At 31.7% G+C, this 27,480-nt stretch overlaps 1 protein-coding gene across 5 annotated transcripts in view; it reads right to left on the bottom strand.

Moving 5' to 3' along the window:
* Positions 1–27,480, bottom strand: part of LOC126888067 (armadillo segment polarity protein) — a 52,434-nt gene that overhangs the window by 5,627 nt on the left and 19,327 nt on the right. For 2 of the 5 annotated variants that reach the window (XM_050656086.1, XM_050656085.1), the window contains 2 exons: positions 21,208–21,359; positions 20,817–20,913 (listed from right to left, as the gene is read on the bottom strand). In XM_050656086.1, the coding sequence (XP_050512043.1) occupies positions 20,817–20,913; positions 21,208–21,359 (249 nt within the window). Of the gene's footprint in view, positions 1–11,784; positions 11,838–20,816; positions 20,914–21,207; positions 21,360–27,480 lie in introns of all 5 variants that reach the window. The other 3 variants (XM_050656087.1, XM_050656088.1, XM_050656089.1) reach the window with 3 other exon arrangements.

Genomic DNA, 27,480 nt, shown 5'->3' on the forward strand with positions numbered 1-27,480 from the left:
TGAAAAATATTATTTTTTTCAAAATTACTTAAAAATTGTTAGAGATACCAAAAATCTCGAAAAACAAAAGAAGTCAGATTTGCTTTCCTGAATATCATGTATTTTTTTGTTTTTCTGTTAGACAAAAATTGATTAAGATTTGGTGTTTCTAAATTTGCATACATTCGTGATCAGTGACTCGTTCAACCCCTTTTAACTACAGCCCTTTCAATAATAAGGACTTTGAACCGATGAAACTTACAGATTATATAAACAATATATACAAGAGTCAAGAAACTTGTGAAGTCATAACGATTAAGTTCATTTAAGATACTAATTAGGGGGTGATTTTCTCGATTTTGTTACCAAAACCAAAAGGGACTAACTTTATTTTGAGCGTAACTTGTTTAATTTTGACGCTAGAAATTTTTTTTATAAAACAAAAATGGAGCTTTTTTTTAACACTTTAAATAAGTTGTAATGAGTTTTTCCCGAAATGTACTTCATTTTTGGTAATTTCACGTTAAAGTATTCCATTTGGAATTTGACGAATATGAACCTATTTTTCATTAGCTATAACGCGTCTTCTGCTAGGTGTAGAGACGTGATATATACACCACTTTTTAAAAAATTTTACAGACTATATTTTTGCTAAGAATGTTTTTTCGACAAAATACTTACTATTTGAGTTATTTGCGAAAAACCGTCTAAAAGCGTGGTTATTTTGTTGAAAAAATGAACATATTCACTGCCAAATAACTCGAAAAGTATTGACTTAGTGAAAAAACTCTATAGAACAAAAGTTACTTAAAATTATCCAGTTTATCCATTTCCTGACTTTCTTTGGAGGAATATTTTTTCACCCCCAAGAGGGGGTGAAAACCACCCCCAGGGCAAAAGCACATATCGGCACAATATCACTTTTTTTCTTTGACTTGTTAGCTATGTGTATGCCAAATTTCATATCAATCCAAGCGGTTCTTTAAAATTTAGAGGTTTTGCAATATTTTACCGTTAAAGAACGGACTAGAAACATCAAATTTCAAAGTGATTATTGAAAAATAAGTTATTTCCTATACCATCAACTAGGATTTTTGAAAAATATTAAAATTTGGAAAAATGACGAAGTGTTTAAAACATATTCAGTTTCAAAAACCGCCAAATTGACATTTTTTATCCGATCAAGAAACCCCTAGTTGATGGTATAGAAAATATCTTATATTTCAATAATAACTATGTTTCAGGATCTCTATTAGTCCCAATCACTGCAGCAGTGGAGCTATGTTTTTATGTTCACGGCTTCAGTAGATGGCGCATAATTCGTTTACTTTTCAATATTTTTTTATGAAGATTGTTTTACATATACTTCTTTTTATAAAAAATGCTCACGCAAATTTTCAAAACAATTGGTACAGTACTTTTTGTTTAAGAAATTCCCAAAAAAACTATATGAATTTCGTACTTTTACACTAGGATAGCCCCTTAATACTTGGAAAATATACACAGAAAATAATTTGTTCAATGATCACAGAAAAAAACAAAAGCCATCATAACTGGGAGATCATTTGTGTAGCCCAAGTATTTTGAAAGCTGAGGTTGTGCACGCTATCAAACTATTAAAAAGTAACAAAACCCCAGAACCAGATGATATCTTCTTCTTCCTCTTTATAAGCAATTATGCTTGTTCATTGGCGGATTGTTACCTCTATGGATAGAAAGGTTGTCACTCCATCTTTTGCGCGGTCGGCCGATACTTCTTCTGCCGATTGGTGATTTATCTCGTGCTATTTTGAACATACGTGTCTCCCCCATTCTGGTTATGTGGTTGTTCCATTCTTATTTTCTATTTAGTGTCCATTCGTTTATACACTGTACGTTACATTGTCTTCTAATATCTTCGCTCCTCTTTCGTTCTCTCAATGTATTTCCTGTAATTCTTATCAGTACTCTCATCTCTGCCGTTTCCAGTAGTCTTTGTGTTGTGGCTGTATCGGTCTTGTTTCTGATGCATATGTCATTATTGGTCTTACACTGGCTTTATAAATTCTTGACTTCATCTCAGTGTTAATATGTCGGTTTCGCCATATAGTGTTATTAAGGCATCCTGCCAATCTATTTGCTTTTTGTACTTGATTTCTCACTTCTTTGTCTAGGTCTCCGTAACTTGACAATGTAATTCCAAGGTATTTTACTTCCATTACTTGTTCAATACTGATACCATCAATTTCTATTTTGCATCTGATTGATTCTTTACTGATTACTATTGTTTTGGTTTTCTGAGATGAAATTGTCATATTGAATTATTTTGCTCTTATGTTAAATCTGTGGACTAATCTTTGCAGACTATCTTCACCTTTGGGCTATCAATATTGCGTCGTCTGTGTAGCAGAGTATTTTTACTTCTTTGTTTCCCATTCTATATCCTCTTCCTTGTTGACGTTTTTGATGATTTCATCCATGATTAAATTGAAAAGCATAGGACTCAATGAGTCTCCCTGTCTTATTCAGCTGCCTATATCTATAGGTTCTGTAAGTTGTCCATATATTCTGACTTCCATTTTGTTCTTTTGGTAGATGTTCTCAATAGTTTTTATGATATCTAGAGGGACTTCTCTATTATACAGAAGATGGATTACATCTTTGACTCTTACTCTGTCAAATGCTTTCTTTAAGTCAATCAAACATAGAAATACTGGTCTATTATACTCTAGTGACTTCTCAGTAATTTGCTTTATGACGAATATTGCATCTGTACAAGATCTTCCAGTACGAAAACCCTGTTGTTCATCTGCTAAACTTATCCTCTGATTCATTAAATCTTGTAAGATTTTAGTTGTAAATTTTAGGGTAGCATTTAACAAGTTGATACCTCTGTAGTTTTCTGGTTGCTTTTTATCTCCTTTTTTGAATAGTAGAATTAGTTCGCTCGTTCTCCATTCTTCCGGTATTTTATTGTGTTTTATGATTTTGTTAATTAATGTTGTTAACTGTTCTGTCATTGCTGCTCCACAATATTTCAGTAATTCGTTTGTTATTCCATCCTTACCTGCAGCTTTTCTGTTCTTCAGCTTTTCGAGTGTTTTTCGTACTTCCCGTGCACTTATATTAACATCTTCATTTGTGGTAATTTCTGGTGTTTCCGGTTCTAGCATAATTTGTTCTTCCTCTGCATAGAGCTTTTTTAGATAATCAATCCATGTATCCTTTTCTATGTGTTTTGGTTCTATTAGTTCCTTTACCTCCGCGCTTTATAAGAGGTCAAAGAACGGAGGTAAAGAACCAGATGATATGTATGCAGAAACAATCAAGCTACTTTATGAACAAAACCTAGACATTATTGTGAAGCTCTTTAACGACATCTACGACATGGGCCAGATTCCAAATGATTGGCTTTGCTCTAGATTTATCGCCCTACCCAAAATACCACATGCGAACTTCTGCACGGACCACCGACTAATAAGCCTAATGACTCACTTTTTAAAACGTTTTTTGAGAATACTATACACTAGATTATTTAAGAAATGTGAAGAGGTCAGTGGATGGAGTGAGTTTGGTTTCAAAAGTGGACTTGGCTCGAGAGAAGCTATCTTTAGTATGCAAACATTAATACAGAACTGTTTAGAGTTTAGATCAAAGAAAGGATATTTTTCTCTGTTTCATTAATTATGAGAAAGCATTCGATAATGTAAAACATAAACTGATGATAAAATACCTACAAAAGTTGGGATTGGATGCCAAGAACATAAGAATTATCGCCAATCTGAGGTTGATACCTTGCATTTTATTAATATTTCCGTCTTCATTATAGAACCATCTTTTTTAAATACAGTCTTAAAAAAAATTAAATGCTATAAAACAATACTTAACGTAAGAATGAATATATCCTTTCAAATACTTATTTACATGTATGTACTAATCTTAAGTCATAAGATAATTTCAGTAGCCAATCGGATGAAACTGTTTTAATCGTTACTAATAAATTTTATTAAATTAATTGAAAAATGCGATATTATTGAATGGTTGGTTATCTGATAAACTCACACTATGATATTCAGAAGAATACCAATAAAGCTTAAAATATAAGTCCAGGTGTTATAGAAGAAAGCCATGTCCATGTAAGAGCACGTTATGTATATTACACTATTTTGATAGAGCAGTTAGGAAGCTATGACATCAACTACATGCGTGCAATGAAAATAATATAGAAATGTTAAAATAGTATTAGCAAAAATTCAAATTATCAGTGTGTTTGTATAAAGCCATAGGACGTGGTTTTTAAATCAAACAGCGATATACCCACTAATCATTAAGTAATGCCAAAATGGTATGGGTTGTTTAATCTCAAGTATTCATAATTCATATCCGAGAATTAAACAATATATCTATCACCCAGTAGAATATATTACCGCAACTTGTTATTCTATCCAAGCATGTGCGGTCGGCTAATTTAATTGATAATTACAAATCATAAACAATATATTTTGGATATTGCACACAAATGCTGAGTTTAAAAATCATCTCTGTCCATTATTAAAAACATTCAATTGTCGTGTGTAAAAGTTGACCCAAATGTCTTTTCAATAAAACCTCGTTACAGAATGAATAACTATTGTAATTTATTTTCCCGGGCAGCTAGGGGTGTTAATAAACGGTGTTAAAACAGTGGTTTCGAATTCATCTTACATTCTACATCCCTACAACTGGACGAAGATTAGATTGCTGATTTTATTCAGGGTAGTAGGGCGAATATCAACTAATGTTTTTTTTTTAAATTGTTTACATTTTTTTAATCGTTTGGACACTCGAATATCTTTAAATTTAAATTGAATAAGTAAAAAGTAGATAAGCTAGATATCTTTATTCAGTCTAAAATTTGACTAGATAGATTCAAAATTTTGTAATTCTGCAAAAATATAGTTCAGGAAGTTTGACATTTATCTAGAATATTTATAATTCAAAAAAAAAAAGAATGTGTGTGTACTTTGTACGCACGTAAGAAGATATTCTTCTATTATATAGGTAATTTAAACGAAGTAAATATACTTAACAGGTTATTTGTATTTTATTTAAAAATTAAACTAACTTTGTTATCTACCACTTTCAAAAAATTTTTATTAAAATAACGAAAAATAAAAAAAAGTATGAATCGTCCAGGATTTGAACCCGCGACCTTCCGTGTGCTTCCGTTCTCTGTCCCACCGCTCTGCCAACTACCCCATCGAGCCACTTGAATTGACACGTAAGTTTCGGATATAATTACACAACACGGCGACAAACCGTAAAAATGTTATGCCTACTATTTTATTATTTTACTACAGGGAAACACAAATCCAAAAACACAAGAATTATAATAAATAATACATTTCTTAAAACCACTAATATATTCTTTTAATGACTTATTTGCACGGTTACAGATACATACATACCTATCTTGAAAGATTAGCAATGAACTACATACTGTCAGAACTACGTACTCTCAGTGTGCGCAGGCGCGTGGTTCATGTACAATTTTACCCTCAATCGATTCGCCGCTAAAGAAGAATATCTTCAACAAGATCATTTTAGTAAGGCACCCTGCACTTGTTAGTGTCAATTTATTAAGACAGTAAAAACAATTAATACACCTAGTAAAATCATCGGAGGTCTTTTTAAACCACTTCTATCGCTCCATTCAATAATGCCAGTTTACATATATCGCTGCTAAATTATTCATATACATAGAACGATCGAAATGTAATCTCGCGAGATATTGATATGATAATATCGTCCCTATTCTAAAAGAACTTTATCCGAAACCATTTTGAGAATGAAGAACAAATTCTCAAACCGGAAGCAGTCCTTAAACTGCTTGATTATCGTATAAAACAAGTTAAAAAAAAATGCAATACATACTTCATTCAATAATTCATCATTCTGAAGCGCATCGAGGAATCGAGAATTCGTTATTTGGCAAGGCAAAAATCCCAAAACAGGTCGATTCTTATTTTTCAATTACGATTCTTTTACTTATATATCATACTAGTGACGTCATCCATCTGGGCGTGATGACGTAATCGATGATTTGTTTAAAGCAGAATAATTTGTACTGAGACAAATCACAGAAAATGCCATCGAGTACAATAAACCAGCATATCTATGTTTTATAGACCTGACAAAGGCTTTCGATCGCATCCAAGTCGGAGACGTCTTACACTTACTGTATAGAAGAAACATACCAATCAATATTATACAAACCATGGAAAACATCTACTTCCATAATCGAATACAGGCAAAGATAAATGGAAAACTAATACAGTTTATACCAGTACAAAGCGGAGTCAGACAAGGTGACTCGTTAAGCCCACTGCTCTTTAATATAATAATGGACGAAATAATAAAAGCAGTACGTAAAGGTCATGGTTACAGAATGGGGAACAAAGAAATCCAAATATTATGTTATGCAGACGACGCCGACGCCGCATTAATCGCCGAGACAGAAGACGATCTCCAAAGATTAACACACATCTTCAATACAACAGCCAAGAAATACAATATAATATTAGCAGAAAAAACCAAATGTATGACAACATCTAAATACCCACTACGATGTAAAATCGAAATTGATGGGAAAATAATAAAGCAGTGAGCAAGGTTTAGATATCTGGGAATATATATAACCAGATATGGACATGTTGAAGAGGAAGTACGACAACAAAGCTTAAAAGCAAGTAAAGCGGCGGTATCTCTTAATGACACAATCTGGAAGAACAAACACCTAAGACAAGACACAAAAGCAAGAATCTATAATAATATTAATTAAATTAATTAACACAAAAATAAGAATGTGCGTAATTTATTTAATTCAAACTACATTTTACTGGTGTAAAAAAGGTTTATTTGAGAAATAAACATTGCTTTTCGCTTAAATTCAATGTTCAAGCTGCCAACTACCTGCCTCTTGGAAGTTTAAACTTTTATTTTAAGCGAAAAGCATTGCTTATTTGTCAAATAAACATTTTTCTCTATTTTTGGACAACAGTGAAATGTATTTTGAATTAAATAAATTACCTACCTATACTAAATTTACAATCAAGATGCAGTCAGTAGAAATAAACAAACCAAGACACGTTAAATGCTACTAGGAACACTCCCGAATCATAATTTACAATATTACAATGTATATACATTGTAAATCCCAAATCATGATTTCCAAAGTTTATACATTGTAAATATTGATTCGGGAGTGCTCCTAGTAGCATTTAACGTGTCTTGGTTTGTTTATTTCTACTGCAACTTGATTGTAAATTTAGTATATTCTTCTTTTTGTGTCAAGTAATTTAATTAAAAAAAAAACATTTTTGGACACCCCGTATAAATAAATAATGTTTATATTACTGAATAGAGCATTGAACAACGTTTTAAAAATAATCTAGCACACGACCCCTATTCCACTTTAAAAAATCATCAATTACGTCATCACGCCCAGTTGGACGTGATCACGTTAACAGTATAATATGTGTTCCAAAAAATCATAATTTAAAACTAAAAATCCACCTGTTTCGGGATTTTCCTTAAGAGCGTAGGCGCAAATATACTTAGAGATAGCTTTTGAATGTTCTTGGATAAACGTTATTTGTTTAATCGCTTATTATTAATTCAGTTAATTAGTATGATTATTTTTTCACTAACTATGTATTCAGTGAAGACAATAATTTATATATTATACAATAAAACTTACAAACAATAAAATATAACTTTAAAACTACTAACTTTTAAGAAAAATGTCAAGCAACTTATTTTATTTAGAATGTCCCAAAGAATCTAGAACAAATATTTTTCGGAGGAAAATAGGAGATTTTTGAAAATAGTGTGCGCCGCACCGGCAAAAAACCGGATGGACACGCATAATTAACAATTAAAAAACTACGGTCTAAATTGAAGTTAGACCCGATCACTCTTCGGAATCTTGAAAAGGAATGTTTAAACTTTAATCCAAGTTATTGGCACCCTTAAAAATACTAATTTAAATATGAGTTTTTAAGCCTCGAAAATACGTATTTTCGCATTTTTTCGATTTTAAATCGCCTATAACTCGAAAACTGTCGAGAAAAATCACAAGATACCTTTCTTGTTTAGAATGACCCAAAAAACCTAAAAATATATTTTTGGAGCAATAAAAGGTGATCTTATGTATTTGTTTAAAAAAATTGTTTAAACAATTTCTGCCCAAAAATTCCGTCCGGCACCCTTCAGATTTGTTTAAAGGGAACATTTTTGAATATGAATCCGCAGAGAAACCGAATTAGAAATATTTTTCAGACGGGAGCGGTCTCACCACATGGACTATTATAGTCTTATTCTTTAACAATATCGCTGTAATAATATTGTTGCTAGACAGGTAAATTGTCATTGTATACCGGGTGTACCAATCAAACTGTGTGTTTTTTCTCAAAGTTCACCACACCCTGTGGAATATTCTAGCATTTACAAAATACTGGAATTAAAACCTAACTTTAGCCTCAGGTTTTTAGCCCAGCTCTTAGACTATAAAATACTGAAATTAAAACCCAACTATGTATGTTTTCTTAACATTATGTTTTTTGATTCATTCGCTTATGTTAAATAATAAAAAAGTTAGGTAGGCCTACTTTAACACCTAACCATGTTCTTCATCAATACAGGGTATTTCTAAATAAGTGCGACAAACTTTAAGGGGTAATTCTGCATGAAAAAATAATGACCGTTTGCCTTATAAACATATGTCCGCAAATACTTCGTTTCCGAGATACGGGATATTGAATTATTTCTTACAAACTGACGATTTATTTATTTCTCTAAAACCGGTTGAGGTATGCAATTGAAATTTGGTAGGTTTTAAGAGGTAGTTATTGCGCATTTTTTGACATGAAATTAAAAAGGCGCAATAACTACCTAACAAATTTCATTTGCATATCTCAACCGGTTTCAGAGCAATAAATAAATCGTCAGTTTGTAAGAAAAAATTCAACATCCCGTATCTCGGAAACGAAGCATTTGAGGATATATTATGTTTATCAAGCATATGTGTTAAAGATTTATGTGTTAAAGTAGGTACCGAAATTTTTTTATTATTCAACATAAGCGAATGAAAAAAAAAACAGAAAGTTAAGAATACCTGAGGCTATAGTTGGGTTTTAATTTCAGTATTTTATAAATGCTAGAATATTCCACAGGGTGTGGTGAACTTTGAGAAAAAAAAACACAGTTTGATTGGTACACCCGGTATACAGTGACGATTTACCTGTCTAGCAACAATATTATTACAGCGATATTGTTAGAGAATAAGGCTATAACATTAAAAAAAAACACTTAAATCGGACAACAGGTTTAGGAATTTCGAGACATCAAGAATTACCCATTTTGTGGAATGCCCGTTTTCTCTGACGCGCAGTGTATATTGTTACTATGGAACGCTTAGATCAATTTTGAAAACATCTTTAACAACAAAATATTTGAATCACAGAATATATACTTGTGTATTTTCTGCTTGGATCTTCCCTAAATAATAAAGAATAAATACTATCATAATAAACGTTTTCTTAATTTCATGTCTTAAATCAATTATGTATCAAATGCACTATCAATATCATTTAATAAACAACTCATAATAGACAAGGCGAAAACGGCGGGTTCGAAGGGAAAAATATTCCCATGAGATTTTTTTGCATAATCACATTCGTGAGGCATCCCAGAATAAGGTTCAAGAAGTCGCCCAAGTGAAAAGTGGGCAAATTTTTTTTAACAATTTTTTTTTTAATCAAATTGCAAGAATCAATATTTTTGGCCCGAACAATTTTTTCTTTAATTTTTTGGACCATTCTGGACAAAAAAGGTCTCTTATAATTTTTCTCTAAAGTTGATCATTTTCGACTTATAAGCAATTTAAAATTGAAAAAAACGAAAAATGGCGATTTTTAAGGCTTAATAACTTAATAATAAAAGTTATTATTATGAAAGTCAATATATGACTAAATCAAAGTTTGAAGCCCCCCCTACAAGATCCTGAAGAAATTTTTGTCATTATTTTATTACTAAGCTGTTATTTTTAAGTAATAATAATAAGCGCCATGCACGTGTGCGGGGCTGTAAATGCTGAGTGCGAGAGAGAAGCTATTCCAGCAGTCCAATTGTGCATCTTACTCGCACTAACATTTACAGCAGCGTCAATACGATACAACCACTCATTGTTATTAAATAAAAATAACAGCTTAATAGTAAATTAATGACACAGATTTCTTCAGGATCATGTAACGGCGACTTTAAACTTTGATTTAGTCACTTTCTGACTTTCAAAATAATAATTTTTGACCGAGTTATTAAGCCTTAAAAATGGCCATTTTCGCGTTTTTCAAATTTTAACTTGCTTATAACTCGAAAAAGATCACCTTTAGAGAAAAATTATAGAGACCTTTTTTGTCCAGAATGGTCCAAAAAACCTAAAAAAAAAATAGTCCGGGCCAAAATATTGATTTTTTGCAATTTGATTAAAAAAAAATTGTTAAAAAAAAAAAATTGGCCCACTTTTCTCGTGGGCGACTTCTTGAACCTTATTCTGGGACACGAATGTGATTATACAAAAATATCTCATGGGAATATTTTTCCCAACGAACCCGCCGTTTCCGCCTTGTCTATAATATTCTTAAAGCCGTATCAAATATTTAGTAGCCTTGTTTGTCACTGTCTTATCACCGAATTCTGTTCGACCGAGTGCGTTGTATGATAAAGATAGCGAATGTTTGATTTGGAAAATATGACCACAGACATGGTGTTCATTTTTTCGAATCCTGAAAAAACTAGTAAATATTTTTGATAAATTTAAACGCAGATTGAAATACTACATTTTTACCGAGGGTAGACAGTCCCTTAGAATAAACAAAAGGTTTCTTTTGAATGAGATACTTCAAATTAAAAATCACACTAAATTTTCTCTTTTTTTCGCCCCTGTAACTTATTAAAAAAAAGTTTTCAGGGTCTTGCTACCCTCAGTAACGTAATCTATCATTCTGGGTTTAATTTGTCAAAAATACTTATTAATTTTCTCAGGATTCGAAAACAAAAAATGGATCTTTTGAATACAGACAGATCAATTATACACAACTACTTTGATATATTATAATGATCCATTGGTAGATTGAATTGTTAGATTTAAACGTTTTTGTTACCTTTTATTATATTATTAGACATTAATATTTTTAACTTAAATTGATTTTTATAAATTTTATATTGTACATATTGTTGAATTTATATTTCCCTCGAATTAAATAATCTATATTATTTTAATTTCAAATTTTTATACATAGTTTTATAGATTATAAATTATACCTATCTATTTATATTATTATGTAACCGAAACAAGTGTGTAGACACTTATCGGTATATGTACTACTTTATTCAAATATTTTATTTATATATGTATACAAAGCTGTAATTTTTTTTGAATAAAGTTCATTCATTCATTCATTCATTTAAATAGCATTGAAGCCCAAACTTTGCGCCTATCCCCTTAAAGTCGTCGGCTTACGAAATAACGAATTTATTCCTTCCATTTGCATTAAACTGTATATACTAGTATGTTTTAAAAATGAATAAAATTGATCTAAACTGGGGTGCTTTAAAGCTGATTCTGTTTGAATTACGTAACCTATGGCTATACAAAAATGTGCTGCAGTTTTAAAGAAAAATCTTACCATATCAACAAGCAGTTATTATATATTAAACGGATTAGTAATGGTTAACAAATTTTCAAAAACATGCAAAAGGGTCAAAACAAACAATTTTACTACATACATTCACCTTAATTGTTAGATGTTAGAAGATAATGCTTCTTTTAAAATCCATGTCTGGAGTGGAAATAAAAAATATACGAATTAAATATACTAACTAAAGTTTTTCACTTATTCCTATATAAACACAATCTCCAATCACTGATTTAATTTTTTAACATTAGAATTAAAACGGCAAAAAATAAAAAAAAACATTTTTATGTGCCGTATCAGAATTCAATTAATGAGAATAATTTCCGTTAATAAGTTTTTTTCAATATGCAAATATAAAATAAGTGCAAAAGTAAAAAACCAATCACATAATCCACATAAAAGTCTCACATAAGTAAAAATTCAATAAAATCACAAAAATAAAAATACATTTCATCAAAAAATACAATTCTTATTCATAATCATCAATATAATTATTAATTACAAAATTAAGCATATAATTACGTTAGCAGATGTAAGGAGTTCCGTGTGAAACCATCGTGACATCGTAACACAAAAAAGACCAGCTAGAATATTCCACAATCCACAAAAACAAAAAAAGTATATTTTGAGGAGAAATGTGAGAAAGTCGAATAACTTCAGAATAATTGTTACTTGTATGACTTACATAAAACGTTAAAGAGATGACATTGCTACAACGAAACAAACATATTTTACCAAGTCAAAAATAGGAACACCATAAATGAGACAGGAAAAACTAAACGCTGTGTCTAGGTACACGCTAACTTGTACGCAAATAAAAAAAGTTAGGTACACGCGGGCTGCACGTCATCAAATCAGTGACGTCACTATTTAGCGTCCACTATGACTGGATTTTTTGGTACACGCTAACTTGAGCCGCCTGTATTCTGTGGTAAGTACTGCGAGTGTCACAGTGAGGTTAGAATTTGTCTAATCGCGTTGTGTTTACAGTTTAACCTTTAACTACCCGCGCATCAAGTTATAACATAACTACACGCGTGGCGTACTTTGTACGCCACAAGAAAATACACTTAAAAACAGCGGATTTGTTTAATTTTTTTTGAAAAAATACACTTAGGGCCGGTTGTTCGAACGCTAATCAACAATGATCATTATCAAATAATTAATTACTGTCAATGTCAACTTTAAAAACATAATTAATTACAATTCTGAGACTATAATCAATTAATATAACAATAATTATTAACATAATTAATAATAAATCTCAAAATTGTAATTAATTATGTTTTCAGCAACCCAAACAAAGTTGACATTGACAGTTTTGGTGACAGTAATTGAATATTTGATAATGATCATTGTTGATTAGCGTTCGAACAACCGGCCCTTAGTTGTTTGTTATAAACCTTATTCGGCATCAGTGAATACTTGGAGTTCCTTTTCAGTAAGCCAACTGGGATTTATAACTGGAATCATGGAATAACTGGATTCCATGATAAATAAAATTACTAATAAAAAATTTTTTTAAATGTGATTTTTTACAGGAGAAAAAGTATTGTTTACAAAGAAAAATATATTTTTTGCCATAATGACTAAAAAACAATTAAAATATGTACTTATATTACGACTTATAGTAATATAATCCTGGGGTATATTGTCCACCACCGGAAACAACAAATAATAAAATGTAAATTACGATCTTTCCAGAACGCCGATTATAACGAAACTAAAACCAAATTGTAAAGCACATTCCAGTGATATGTTAGAAAAATAAGCAAGGTCAAAAATTAAATTTTTAAATATATTTCCAGTAGAATTCTTATATCTGGCGTACAAAGTACGCCAGCGCGTGTAGTTAAAGGTTAATATTGATTAGTAAAGAGTTGTCTTATTTTTTACAGTAGAGCGTCGACTATCCGAACGTCGATCAACCGAACGACCGGTTATCCGAACTCCCGACTCCCGGACTCGAGTACCCAGCAAGCGTTAGTAATTAACGCTTAAAATATCTTCAATTTTCTTCAATATTGTATCCAAAAATATGTTGTTGCAAAGACTGCACTTTTTTGTTTGATTGCTGTTTGTCATTAGTCATTATCAAGATATAAATAAATATGTAGGTATATAAATATGGCTTTTATTCACTTGTGGATAAATATGTATGACTATATTAATATAGTTCGATTATCCGAACAAATCGATTTTCCGAACACCCATGTCCCCCAATTAGTTCGGATAATCGACGCTCTACTGTATTTTTTTTAATTCAAAATTAAAATAAAAGGAAGACCAAAAAGATCAAACCGATATTGGATTACAGCGAAAACTAATTAAAAAATAATTTTATGAGCTTTCATAATAATAATTAACTTACATATAAAAATTATTTTGTACAGTCACAATCACTGAATAGTTTACACCTTTATGTTTATATTGTAATACTGTAAAATCGCAGTGTCGTGCGGATTTACTAAATGTCAAATTGCTTGTCAAAAATTTCAGTGCGTATTGAAAAATAAAATAAGTTATTAAAAGCGTCCAAAATGCCGTTTATATCACGCCCAAAACCAAAAGTAATTGCCGAACTCAATAATTTTAACTCAATTTTATTTTAAAAAATGCCTTTCTATACTTTCCGTTTTGTTAAATTTTGTAAAATAGATTTATTTTATTTTGATTTTTTTAATTTTAATCAACCTATTCTGGGTCCGCCACTGGTAACGTCACTTTGACGTAAAAGGTGCGTTTAAACGAGGTAAAAATTCAAAAAATTGGCCACTGAATATTAAAGGGTGTAAACTATTCAGTGCTTGTGACTGTACATGTCATGTCAGGTCAGTGGCGTAGCGTAGTGGGGGCGGTAGGGGCGGTACACCCCGGGCGGCACTTTTTAGGGGGCGGCAAAATTTAACAATAAATAATAAAAATATTAAAAGACTAAGTTTTTCAAGCTAATAAAAATATTTGTAAAATAAAATATTTTTAAAAGATTTTTAATTGAAAAACTTATTGGCCCATTTTCCTGGTGACACCTCCAAGGCTTCTACAATATGCAAGCCAGATGGATGCTGCAGTGAAGACAAAAGGGAAGGAATTCTACACTATGCAATTCACAACCCCCGTCTGCAGCTTGGTAAAGTTCCAACGGAAAATGGACTCTATAGGAGTAATACTAATATAAAATAAAAATGTATACCATTTTTATTCAGTTGCAATGGGAAACCAAAACCGTCTTAATTTTTACCTAGATCAGAGAGTGCAGCCAGCACTCTTATCGACGATTTCACCTCTTGTTAGAGGCTCTTCAGAGAATGCACTCAGAGAATAATCCAGGTAAAAAATTTTTTTCTTTAGAATTCCTTCCCTTTTGTCTTCACTGCAGCATCCATCTGGCTTGCATATTGTAGAAGCCTTGGAGGTGTCACCAGGAAAATGGGCCAATAAGTTTTTCAATTAAAAATCTTTTAAAAATATTTTATTTTGCAAATATTTTTATTAGGTTGAAAAACTTAGTCTTTCATTTAGCAGATGCCGCTACGCACCTACTACCTTCACGTCAGTTGCAATGGGGGACTAATATGTCGAAAAATTTTTACCTGGAGTAGAGAAAGCAGCCTATGCATTCTCTGAAGAGCCTCTAACAAGAGGTGAAATCGTCGATAAGAGTGCTGGCTGCACTCTCTGATCTAGGTAAAAATTAAGACGGTTTTGGTTTCGCATTGCAACTGAATAAAAATGGTATACATTTTTATTTTATAACAAAAATATTTTGTAAATATTTGAACCATTTTATATTTTTACCGCAACTGTATATTCGGACCGATTGAAAGGAGCACGGAATGTTTCCTTACTTATTTTGTGACGAATTCGGGGAATTCCTTTTCTTTGAATGATATTTATTCCCTGTTTATCACTAACAATCAGCACAACTGTTTTCGGCACTTTAGAACGTTGCTATTCTTTTTTTCTCATCCACACATCGTTGGGAAGTTCTGATAGCAGCTACAGGCAAAAGAAGGATTCAAGACACGCGGTGGAGTGCAAGAGGCTATGCCGTAAATGTGACATGGCATCATTACAAAGACATTCTCGTCACTTTGGAAAAACTGACAGAGGCAGGTGAAAGCTTAAACACTAGAATAGATGCAGGTGCTTTACTAGTTTCGATGCAGTCATTTTCCTTTCTTTGTTTTTTGGGCCTGTGGCAACCGGTGCTACATGAAGTGAATGATGCACAAAAATATTTACAAACAAGGGGACTTAACATAAGATTGTGCGCTCAGAAAGTAAATGCTTTGCAGATGATATTGACAGAGAAAATATAGGAATGGGCAAATGGCGCTGTAGGTTATGCGAAGATATGTGTGAAGAACTTGGAATTTCCATAAAACCTCGGAGGCGCATAACAAGAAAGCATATTTTCGATGACGGAAAAATGAGTTGAGACGAAAGCTGTTTTCCTCGTTAGATAGAGTTGTTGTAGAAGTTTGTGAGCATTTTTAACAGCAACAACACTGAATGTAATCTAGACTACGCATCTGACGAAATTGACGAGCAGGGTTTCAAGCTGGAAAAACTTCGACTGCGGACTTTCGTTGCTACTACAGGCAACGAAATTGATTAATGCAGACTCACTTGAATTATTTAAATTTATTGTTAAATCCAAGCTGGAAGATACTCTGCCCAATATTTTAATAATGTTCCGAATATTTTTCATAGTTGCTATAAGCAATGCCAGCTGTGAAAGGAGTTTTTCAAAATTGAAAATGATTAGAAATTATTTAAGATCGACAATGAGTACTCTAAGACTAACTAATTTGGCTGTTTTGTCTATTGAGCAAGAGGTGTGTGATGCGCTAGACATTGATGGTGCAATAAAAGACTTTTCTCTTAAAAAAAGTAGACGTATAAATTTTTTAATTGAAGATGGAAGTTTTGTTTTTAATTCCAACAAAAATACTCCTTTTACTTTTCAATAAAAATAAGAATATAACATTATAGTATTGTTCTAGTTCTAATTAAAAATTGATTTTATTTAATTTTGTCGATCATCAAGGTGTACCTAATCTTAAGTGATAGGTACCTAAGTTATATCAATATATCTAATTGGTTAAAGTAAAAGAATTTTTGTATCAATAAACGTGATTGTAAAACTTAGATAAACTTTTTTATTTAAAATCCAACCTGTATAATGCAAAATAACGATGACTGTTCTTGCCGAAAAGTTCTCTATAATTAATGTATGTAATGTTATACAATAAATTAAAATACCTAAATAAGAGGGCGGCAAAATTGTCCCCGCCCCGGGCGGCCGACACTCACGCTACGCCACTGTGTCAGGTAAATATTTATTTTGCCAACCTGAATATATACTTTTATACAGGATGTTTGGTAAATAATGGGCCATAGCTAACTTACCTTAGTACGAAGGTTGATAATAACCGAAATACAGGGTGTCAAAGTTAAACTTTTATTTTATTTATTCTTGAATATTTCCTGGCAGGCATGGGATAACAACGTTAAATTTGGTAGGAGGGGGTTTTTTGGGACGAGAAATCTAAATTCGCCACCAAAAATGATTTATTACCCAGAGGGCTCCATATACGTCTGTCAGCGCTGATTTAATACGTTCAATTTTTTTTATCCCCCACTGTACATACTTTTTGAATCAAAACTTTTCTTCCCTTAATATTTTTACTTAAAAAAGGACTACATTCATCTCGCTAAACTCAACTGTTTTCGAGATAAACGCATTTTAAATATGCGATTCAACATAATTTTTTGCTTAATATTGCAACATAATGATTGCGCAAGTTCTCATATTTATGTTATTGCATCGCAAATTCCATTTGAAGGAATTTACGATACATTTTTGGATATTAGGTATTATGGTTTATTTTTCGTATAAGTTTATTTTTCGGGTGTAACTACAATGATATTATGCAAAAAATTATGTTGCATCGCAGATTTAAAATGCGTTTATCTCGAAAACAGTCGAGTTTGGCGAGATGAATTCACTATACCTTTTTTAAGTAAAAATATTAAGAGAACAAAAGTTTTGATTCAAAAAGTATGTAGAGTGGGGGAAAAATTGAACGTATTAAATCAGCGCTGAAAGGCGTATGTGGCGCCCTCTGGGTAATTTCTCGTCCCAAAAAACCCCCGCCTACCAAACTTCGTGTTGTTATCCCATGTCTGTCAGGAAATATTCAAGAATAAATAAAATAAAAGTTTAACTTTGACACCCTGTATTTCGGTTATTATCAACTTTCGTAGTAAGGTAAGTTAGCTTAAATCGACCTATTTTAAGCTCAGGGATCTAAGGTTAAGCTATGGCCCATTCTTTACCAAAAACCCTGTATACACATTGATTTATTACAATTAAGTTTGAAACATCTGAATAGTTCTGCTGCCCTTCCCTTAATAACAAATATTTTTCTATCAAACGCTGTGCACGCTAAATATTGACGTCACTGGCTTGATGAAGTTTAACTCGCGTATACCTAACTTTTTATTTGCCTACAAGTGTGTGTACCTACACACAGCGAAAATTAAAACACTGGAAAGAATACATCGAAGGGCTGTTTGAAGACGAAAGAGGAAAAATAGAGCACATATTGTTCAAAGAAAGAGAGAAACGTGTAGACATTACTAAGAGGTACTGCATGCGCTAAAGATACTCAAAAGTCCTCTAGGGCAGACGAATTATCTATTGATATTCTTAAAATAGAAACGAAACACATGAAACTTTTCGTAAAGTTTTTCAATGTGATATATCAATCAGGAGATATACACAAGGAATGGTTGACTTCGACCTATATTTGCCCCCTAAGAAGACAAACGCTAGAGAATACAGCGATCACTATACCATTAGTATGATGTACCTTACACTGAAAATGTTCCTAAAGATCATACACAAATTCGACATGGATATAGAGGAAATGCAGTTTGGATTCCATAAAAGTGTCGTTGGTACACGAGAAGCTTCCTTTACATTCAATGTATTGATACAGAGATGCTTGGACGTTAACCAAGATATGCACATCTGTTTCATAGATTATCAAGACGTTTGATAAAAACCTTCAGATCATAAAATTCTACCTTATAAAAAACGAGCAATAGTATGCTTGAATAAAAACATAAATCCGAATTAAAAGAGGGGTGAGACAGGGCTCTGTACTGTCACCATTTCTCTTCAATGCATACTCTGAACTAATTTTGAGAAGGACCCTTAAGGGAGAAACTGCTAGGATAAAGGTTAATGGAACACCAATTAACAACATTAGTATGAAAAATGTTCAGACTGATGAACAAAGTAGTTAATCACGCAAAAGAATAAGATATTTCAATATTATATCAACAAAACAAAATTTATGACGAAAGTCATCAAAAATGTGTGAGAATTACTCATGGAATTATTAAAAGAAACTCGAGAAAAAAAATAAAGTTGACATTAAGCGCCGAACTCCACTTGCGATTTTCTTGTCGCGAAGATTGAATACATTGTTTCAAATACAAGTCAATCCATTTGCGACTAAATAATCGTGGATTGACTTTTATTTGAAACAATGTGTTCAATCTTCGCGACAAAACAATCTCGCAACTACAAATCGCAAGTGGAATCCGGTGCTAACACTCAACCAATCATAATAGACACTTGTAATATGAATGGCTCAGATTATGACAGTGAAGAAATCTGAAATTTCTTTTCGTATACGAAGTTTAAATAAATATCTAAAATAAATTGTTTTTTTTTACTAAACTCAAAAGTTTTAGACGTTTCAAATTATTTTACATATGTTCCTTATCTGAAATGTGTTTATTTTTGCAATTAACTATTCTAAATAGGAAATAAGCCACAATTTAACTAAAAAATTATTTTATTAACGTTTCGACGTCCAAATCGGACGTCGTTGTCAAAATACAAAATGTTAATAAATTAAACAAAAACGTTGTTGCTTAGTAAAAAATTCTTCTAATAATTTAGTTTAATCTGACTCATTTATATCGGCAATTCAGGCATATATTATTAGACATTTTAAAGTAGAAGACTTTAAAATGATATTGCCAATATTTATGAGTTGCGTTCTTGGGACGACTTTACTGAAAGATAGTTCATTTGATTACATGAAATCAATCCCAACTCAAGAATATCCATGTGGTTGTCTTTTTAAAGACAGATCACAGGCTATGATTTTTTGAGACGGATATTCTTAAGTTGGGGTTGATTTCATGTAATCGAATGAACTATCTTTCAGTATTACTATTACTATCTTTTAGTTTTAGTCATTTTGTATGAATAATACCTGTTATGAGGCTCAAAGCGCATCAATATTGAATCCATCAATCTACTCAATAGTAGTAAAAACAAAGTCATTGAATAAACAAAGAATAAACTGAATGATCAAAATGATGGAGCCCTGATGTATATTTCTATTCAGTTTTTTTAATAATAGCCCAACTATTTGCTTATATGGAATGAAAACACTTTTATTTCTGATTACTACTAAAAGTAGTATACTATAGTTAAGAAATTAAAAAAAATAACTCTGGGCGTTGATAGGTTAATGTATATATCTTATCTATCTGAGGTGTACATTGTACTGTTTGTTAAAATACCCCGATAGGGTCCTGGACAAAAAGAGTACCATCTCCGTATAAAATCGTTTTTAAGAGATTTCATCCTAAGTACAAAAGTACAAAAAAAAAAAAAGTAAGAAGATATACGGATTAAGTCTCGGTATACGGTTAAGATATACGGATTAAGTACAAAAGTACAAAAAAAAAAAGTAAAAAGATATACGGATTAAGTCTCGGAGACTGAAAAATAAAAAAACTAAAATGTCGAAAGACCATCTTGGTTAAAGAATATACATCTGCACGTAGTTATATACATAGTATAGGAAATGACATATTTTCAGATTACCTGTTTATACAGTGATAATTGAACTGTCTTCAATTTTTATTATGCTAACGAGACTTTTATTAATTAAAAAATAGAACTGGAGAAGTGATTACCTTGTTCTTTTTAATTTAGTTATCAAATTAAATAATTTGTATAAAATAAATCGTCAATAAAAATAATATTGATAAAAAATAAAATAAAAAACTAAAACAAAAACCTACCTTGTTGCTGGTAAGGCCTACCGCCGTGGCTGCTATGAACACTGGGGGGACCTTGTGCATACATATTGTCGTAAGCTTGATCTGGACTCAATATATCCTAAAAACGAGCAACAAAAAATGCAAAAAACAAAATAAAAAATAAAAATATAAATGCAATACATACTCTACTGAAAAACACAATAGAACGAATGCTAAATAATCTACAAACGATATATTTAGCGTTGATAAAAATAAAAACATGCTAAATAGGTTTTCAGTATTATACATACCTTTCATTATACAACCATTATTATAAAACAGTACTCTTGAAATTCTTAATAAAAGTTTATTCAAGTTGTACTTATAATGAGAAGTAAAAATTGATTATGTACTGATTTCCAAATTAACATACCTGTAAATCAGGGCCCATCCCTAGGTCTGGATTCCAGAGGTTCTCTTCTCTAAACAAGGAGTTCGTTAACTCCATAGACAGTCGTTTCTTATAGTCCTGCGGTTTATCTTCACTCATTCTGAATAAAACAGCTGCTGCATATGTAGCAACACCTACAAAAATATGATACTTATTCTAATGCAGTACTCATTTTTGACTTTCGTCAAGTGAGGATCGTTAATGAGTGTAGAAATTAACATTAACATACAGAACATACAGAAAAAGATAATTACAGTGTTAAGGTTTTTGCCTTCATTAACTAGTTAAATTCAATAAATAGTCCGGGTACTTTAAGTGAAAATATGTGCCATGGGAGAGCAGAAATACAAAGAAATGTGAGCAAATTAATTAAATAAAATGAAAAGTCCTACTATTTTCAACAAGAACAACAAATACAATCACAACTTAGTTATGTGGAACCTAATAACCAATATAATCAACCCAATTATTCACAAATACAGGGTCTCATACTACAGCAAATGCAACCTATGGTTCCTCAATATACTCCTTTAATATCCATCTTGCCCAGTTACAGTCAATGTCTTCCACAAAACTCACAACCATCACAAATATATTATAATCCTAACATGGTAACCCCAACAGAAAAAGAACCACATGACAAATACGAATCGCAAACAGTATAAGGTAAACAAAGTAAAAAAAGATTAAAATCTCCAGATAAAGAAAAAATTGAAATTAAAAATCGTTTTGTAAATCTGAGCAAAGAAGATAAGGAAACAATGGAACAGGGAATTACTTAAAAAAATCACAAATAACGAGTATACAATAAAGAGCCTAGGCACAGACACAGTGAAGATCTAACTTAATCAGCTGACCATTACGAGCCTGTAATAAATGAGTTAGAAGCGAAAGAAACCCAGTTCCATACATATAGTATAAACAAAATAAAACATTTCGAGTAGTCATGAAAGGTCTTCACCATTCAACTGATACTGATGAGATTAAAAATAGCTTAAAAGAATTGGACCATGAAGTGACTAACATACAGTGCGTTGGAATAAGTGTTGCCCCCCCTGTTAACTTGTTTATTTTAAGAATATAAGCAAAACGCTCGGACAGGTCGATTTTTAAACTAATCATAGTATATCATAGCATCAACGTTTCGAAATTTACGCGATCCCTCTTCAGGTGACAGGCATAACTTTGATTTTTTTAAATGGTAAAGTACATCATGTGACACCTCATTTAACAGCTTTTAAAATACTGATTTAAATGTAAAATACTTTAATTCTTTTTGAGATCGCTGGCCCAAAATTTCGGTCGAACTCTTTTTAAACGCATTTATTTATTTCGAATTCTGAGAAAACTAATAAGTATTTTTTAAAAATTTAAACGCAGAATGAAAGATTAGATTATTACCGAGGGCTGACAGTCCCTTAGAATAAACAAAAAGCTTCTTTTGAATGATATATTTGAAATTAAAAATCACACTAAATTTTCTCTTTTTTCCACCACTGTGACTTATTAAAATAAACATTATAGGAGTTCTCAGGGACTTTGGACCATCGAGAATACTGTAATATTTCACTCTGCATTTAAAAATTTTTCAAAAATATTTATTAGTTTTTTCAGGATTCGAAAAAAATGATTGCATTTAGAAAGAATTCGACCGAAATTTTGCGCCTACGCTCTCAAACAGGATTAAAGTATTATACATTTTTGAACTCAGTATTTTAAGAGCTTTTAAATGAGGTGTCACATGATGTACTTTCCCATTTAAAAAAATCAAAGTTATGGCTGTCACCTGAAGAGGGATCGCGTAAAGTTCGAAATGTTGATGCTATAATATGCTATGGTTAGTTTAAAAATCGACCTGTCCGAGCGTTTTGCTTATATTCTTAAAATAAACAAGTTAACAGGGGGGGCAACACTTATTCCACCGCACTGTATATATGTATATAATATCAAACACAAAATAAATAAATAACCCCTACTCATGTTTTTCATAAATCTCAAGCCCAAAGACAATAATAAAAAAAGATACGCTATAAAAAAAGAGATGAAAACGAAAAATGCATAAACTGCCAAGGAAACCATCCAGCTAACTATAGAGGATACGAAGTGCATAAACAACTGCATCAACAACTGTACCCCATACTTAGACAAAAAAACATAGAACAGCAGACAAAAACCGACTCGAGAGTAAGACGAGGAGTGAACAAGCCCGCTCCCAAGTACACAAGTAGTGTCCCCTCACATAGCTAATCAAAACTATCTAAGCAAATTAGAAAATATGACAGGAAACCTTACCGAACAAATAGGAACCCTTAATCTACTAACCACGGTCATTAATAAACTTGCATAATGGCAGCGCAATGTAAGTTCAAAATATGAGTCTGGAATGCTAATGGCCTTCAACAACATATTGATGAAGTAAAGTCATATATAAATAATGGAAACCTTGACATGCTGCTTATATCTGAAGCCCATTGTACAGAAAAACACCACTTCCGTATACGAAAATACAAAGTGTACACTACGAAACATCAGAGCGAGAAAGCACATGGAGGAACCGTAGTACCTAATGAAGAACACATACAAGCCACGAGCGTAACTATAACAAACGACTCCAGTCCACTAACCATCTCTGCAATTTACTGCCCGCCCAAACACAACAATAAACAAGAACAATACGAAGAATACTTCAAGACATTGGGCAATAAATTCCTAGCCAACGGAGACTACAATGCCAAAAATACCGTTTGGAGATCACATATAACAACCACTAAAGGCCGAGAAGTATTAAAGGCATTGAATGTGAATAACCTCAAGTACCTATCTTCTAATGAACCTACTTACTGGCCATCAGACATTAATAAACTTCTAGACTTGCTAGACTTCGCAACTATCAAAGACCTATTAAAAAAACCTAGGTGTGCAAGGAGGCACATCTGATGACCTGTCATCCGATCATTCCCCGATAATAATTACAATACATTCAAAGATCTTAAAAAAAAGAAATGCCCCCTACATTACACAGTGATGAGCGCCCTAATAACCGGCAAAATAACGTAAAAGATGAAAAACATATTAAGGGGTATGTTTACACCGCAGTTATAATAGGTGGCGATTATATAAACTAATGATTAACAATTCTGTGAATAGATGGCAGCACGTACATATATTTTATTATTAAATTTAGTTCTCTGAACAACACAGCATTGATGTAACGTATTGCATTTCACTCTCGGCACATACTCTGTCCTTTGAGAAATGATACTTTTTTTAGCAAAAACTTTCTTTGTTCATATATTTTACCTGAGAGAATAAAAGTTTATTATTTTTAAACATATGTAATTGTTTAAACAATATTTCACAAACGATAATCAAATTAGATTGATTCTTGTGGAATTAGAATATTAAAATACAACAAAATATAGAGCAAGAAAATAATATATTAGATAAAGATTGGAAGAAATTTTTTTAGTCCATGTGGTGAGACCGCTCCCGTCTGGAAAAATTTCTGATTCGGTTTGTTTGTGGATTCCTATTCAAAAATGTCCCCTTTAAACAAATCTGAAGGGTGCCGGGCGGAATTTTTGGGCAGAAATTGTTTAAACAATTTTTTTAGACAAATACAAAAAATCACCTTTTTTCCCTCCGGAACATATATTTTTAAGTTTTGTGGGTCATTCTAAACAAGAATTTTGTAAATTTTCGTTTTCGAAGTTATAAGCGATTTAAAATCTGAAAAATGCGAAAATATGCATTTTCGAGGCCTAAAAACTCATTTAAATTAGTATTTTTAAGGTTGCCAGATACTTAAATTGAAGATTAAGCATTCAGCTTCAAGATTCTGAAGAGTGATCGCGTCTAACCTTAATTCATACCGTTGTTTTTTTTTAATTGTTAAATATGAGTGTTTACCCGATTATTTTTGCCGATGCGGCGAGCTCTATTTCAAAAATCTCCTATTTTCCTCCGAAAAATATTTTTTCTAGATTCTTTGGGATATTCTAAATAAAATAAGTTTTTTGACATTTTTCTCAAAAGTTAATAGTTTTAAAGTTATAAGCGATTTAAAATACAAAAATTCGTTCTTTTGTCATTTTTCGGATTTTAAATCGCTTATAACTTTAAAACTATTAAATTTTGAGAAAAATGTCAAGAAACTTATTTTATTTAGAATATCCCAAAGAATCCAAAAAAATATTTTTCGGAGGAAAATAGGAGATTTTTGAAATAGAGCACCGGCAATTTTGCCGCACCGGCAAAAAAATCGGATAAACACGCATATTTAACAATTAAAAAACAACGGTATAAATTAAGGATAGACGCGATCACTCTTCAGAATCTTGAAGCTGAATGTTTAATCGTCAATTTAATTATGTGGCAACCTCAAAAATACTAATTTAAATATGAGTTTTTAAGCCTCGAAAATGCGTATTTTTGCATTTTGCGAATCGAACACTGCTGTCATGCGTGTAGCATCAAAAATTATTGTTTATTTAAAAAAATTCCTGACGCCGCAACCGATTTTAATTTTGCAAATTGCAAATGAAAGGTACAGTACTCTTCTATATGTAAAAAAATTTCAACTTGCTATCTGCTTTATTTTCAGTTCTGCAACATTTTGAAAAAATGAGTTTTTTTGCGAAAGCTGTATTGCAAAATTTATTTTGCAAAATCTATTGAACTGATCTTAATGAAATTTACAGTATTGTTTTATTATATCATAAAATTTTTCTGGGTAAAATATGAAGGTCCTAAGTGTAGCACAAATGTTTGAAAAACGTAAAATGCGAATACTTGATTTTTTAATGTTTTTTTTTTCGCAATTATTGCTATTTTGCAACAAGGGTGACAATTTTTAAAATATTTAACCAATCCTATATTGTAGGAAATTTAATTACGCAACTTTTATGTCAGTGCAACTTTTCTCGAAAGTGAATACTTTTAAAAGTTATAATCAAAAAACGAAGAAAAAAATCGAATTCATTTTCTGACTTTTTTCTTCATATTTTGACATTCAGATTATTTAACAACGTTCGGGACCTTTCTGAGTGGGAGGATAATTCAATTATTATTGTATGAGTTAATTCCAAGTAATTTCTGCAAAAAAATATGAGTCACCTCTCAACGTCCATCTCAAAATAGATGCGCCTTGGACTATATGTTAACGTGCAAATTTTTAGAATGGTGCTCATATAAGCAGAGAAGAACGAGTTGAAGGAACTGAGTTTATAGGTAATTTAGCAACTTTAAAATATGGTGATGACTCGGCTGAAATAATGGCACTTTATTGGTCTACGGAGGGATTTTTTGGGAAACCATAAGTTGTAAAACCAATTGAAAAACTAGACCCAATAGTATGGTGGAAAGGTATATGTTTCGGAACAAAATTAACTAAAATAGCAGTTGACATATTATTAAGCATGCCTTCATCCAGTGCAGCTACTGAAAAAGTTTCAGTACTTATAGTTTTTTTATCCACTCCTCTAAAAGAAACGGGCTTACTGCTGAACGGGCAGGTAAGGTAACTTTTATTGCTCACCATTTAAAATTGTTAGACATAGACAATCCATGACTGAGCTGGCGATTCGTGAAAAACGAAATCCCACAACTTCTCATCAGTAGTATTGAAATGCAGAATGTAGATGACCAGAATGAGCTAATGATAGAAATAGATTCTGAATCTGAGGCCTCATCTTTTTCAGATTAGATCACCACATCCATTATTTGCTGTTAAGAAGAAAATTCTATTTTTTTATCAAATAAATTTTGTGTTTTCTGTTGTTTTTGTATTTTTTTATATATAAAGAACACTGTTGTTTCGTCTTCGTCTCATGATTTTGTATGTATATAATTTCATGATTTTTAATACCTTATTTCATCTGTAATAATATCCCTAATAGTCTGGGCAGATTATTGGAGAATATGCCATTTTTGGGAAAAGTTATTTACCAGCAATTTTATTGCTGGAATCGAATCTTATGATTGTATATATTAATAATATAGGTATGCAAAGTCCGCAGATAGTGTGCTACTTTTTTATAAACAAAATGGCACCCGAAAATCGTGTTTTTCTCAATTTTTGCTCTAAAACTCCAAAGATTTTAACTTTACACCAAAAACACTCAAATAAAAATTCACCTTAATTAAATTCTGCATAGAGACGTGTTTTTCCCTATTTACTTCCGACGAAAATTTTCCCAGGAAAATGCGGGTTTTTCCAACAAAATATTTAATTTTCAACTAAAATTTTAGATAAGT

This window comes from Diabrotica virgifera, chromosome 7 (assembly GCF_917563875.1).
Source record: "Diabrotica virgifera virgifera chromosome 7, PGI_DIABVI_V3a".
NCBI classification, from domain to species: Eukaryota; Metazoa; Arthropoda; class Insecta; order Coleoptera; family Chrysomelidae; genus Diabrotica; species Diabrotica virgifera.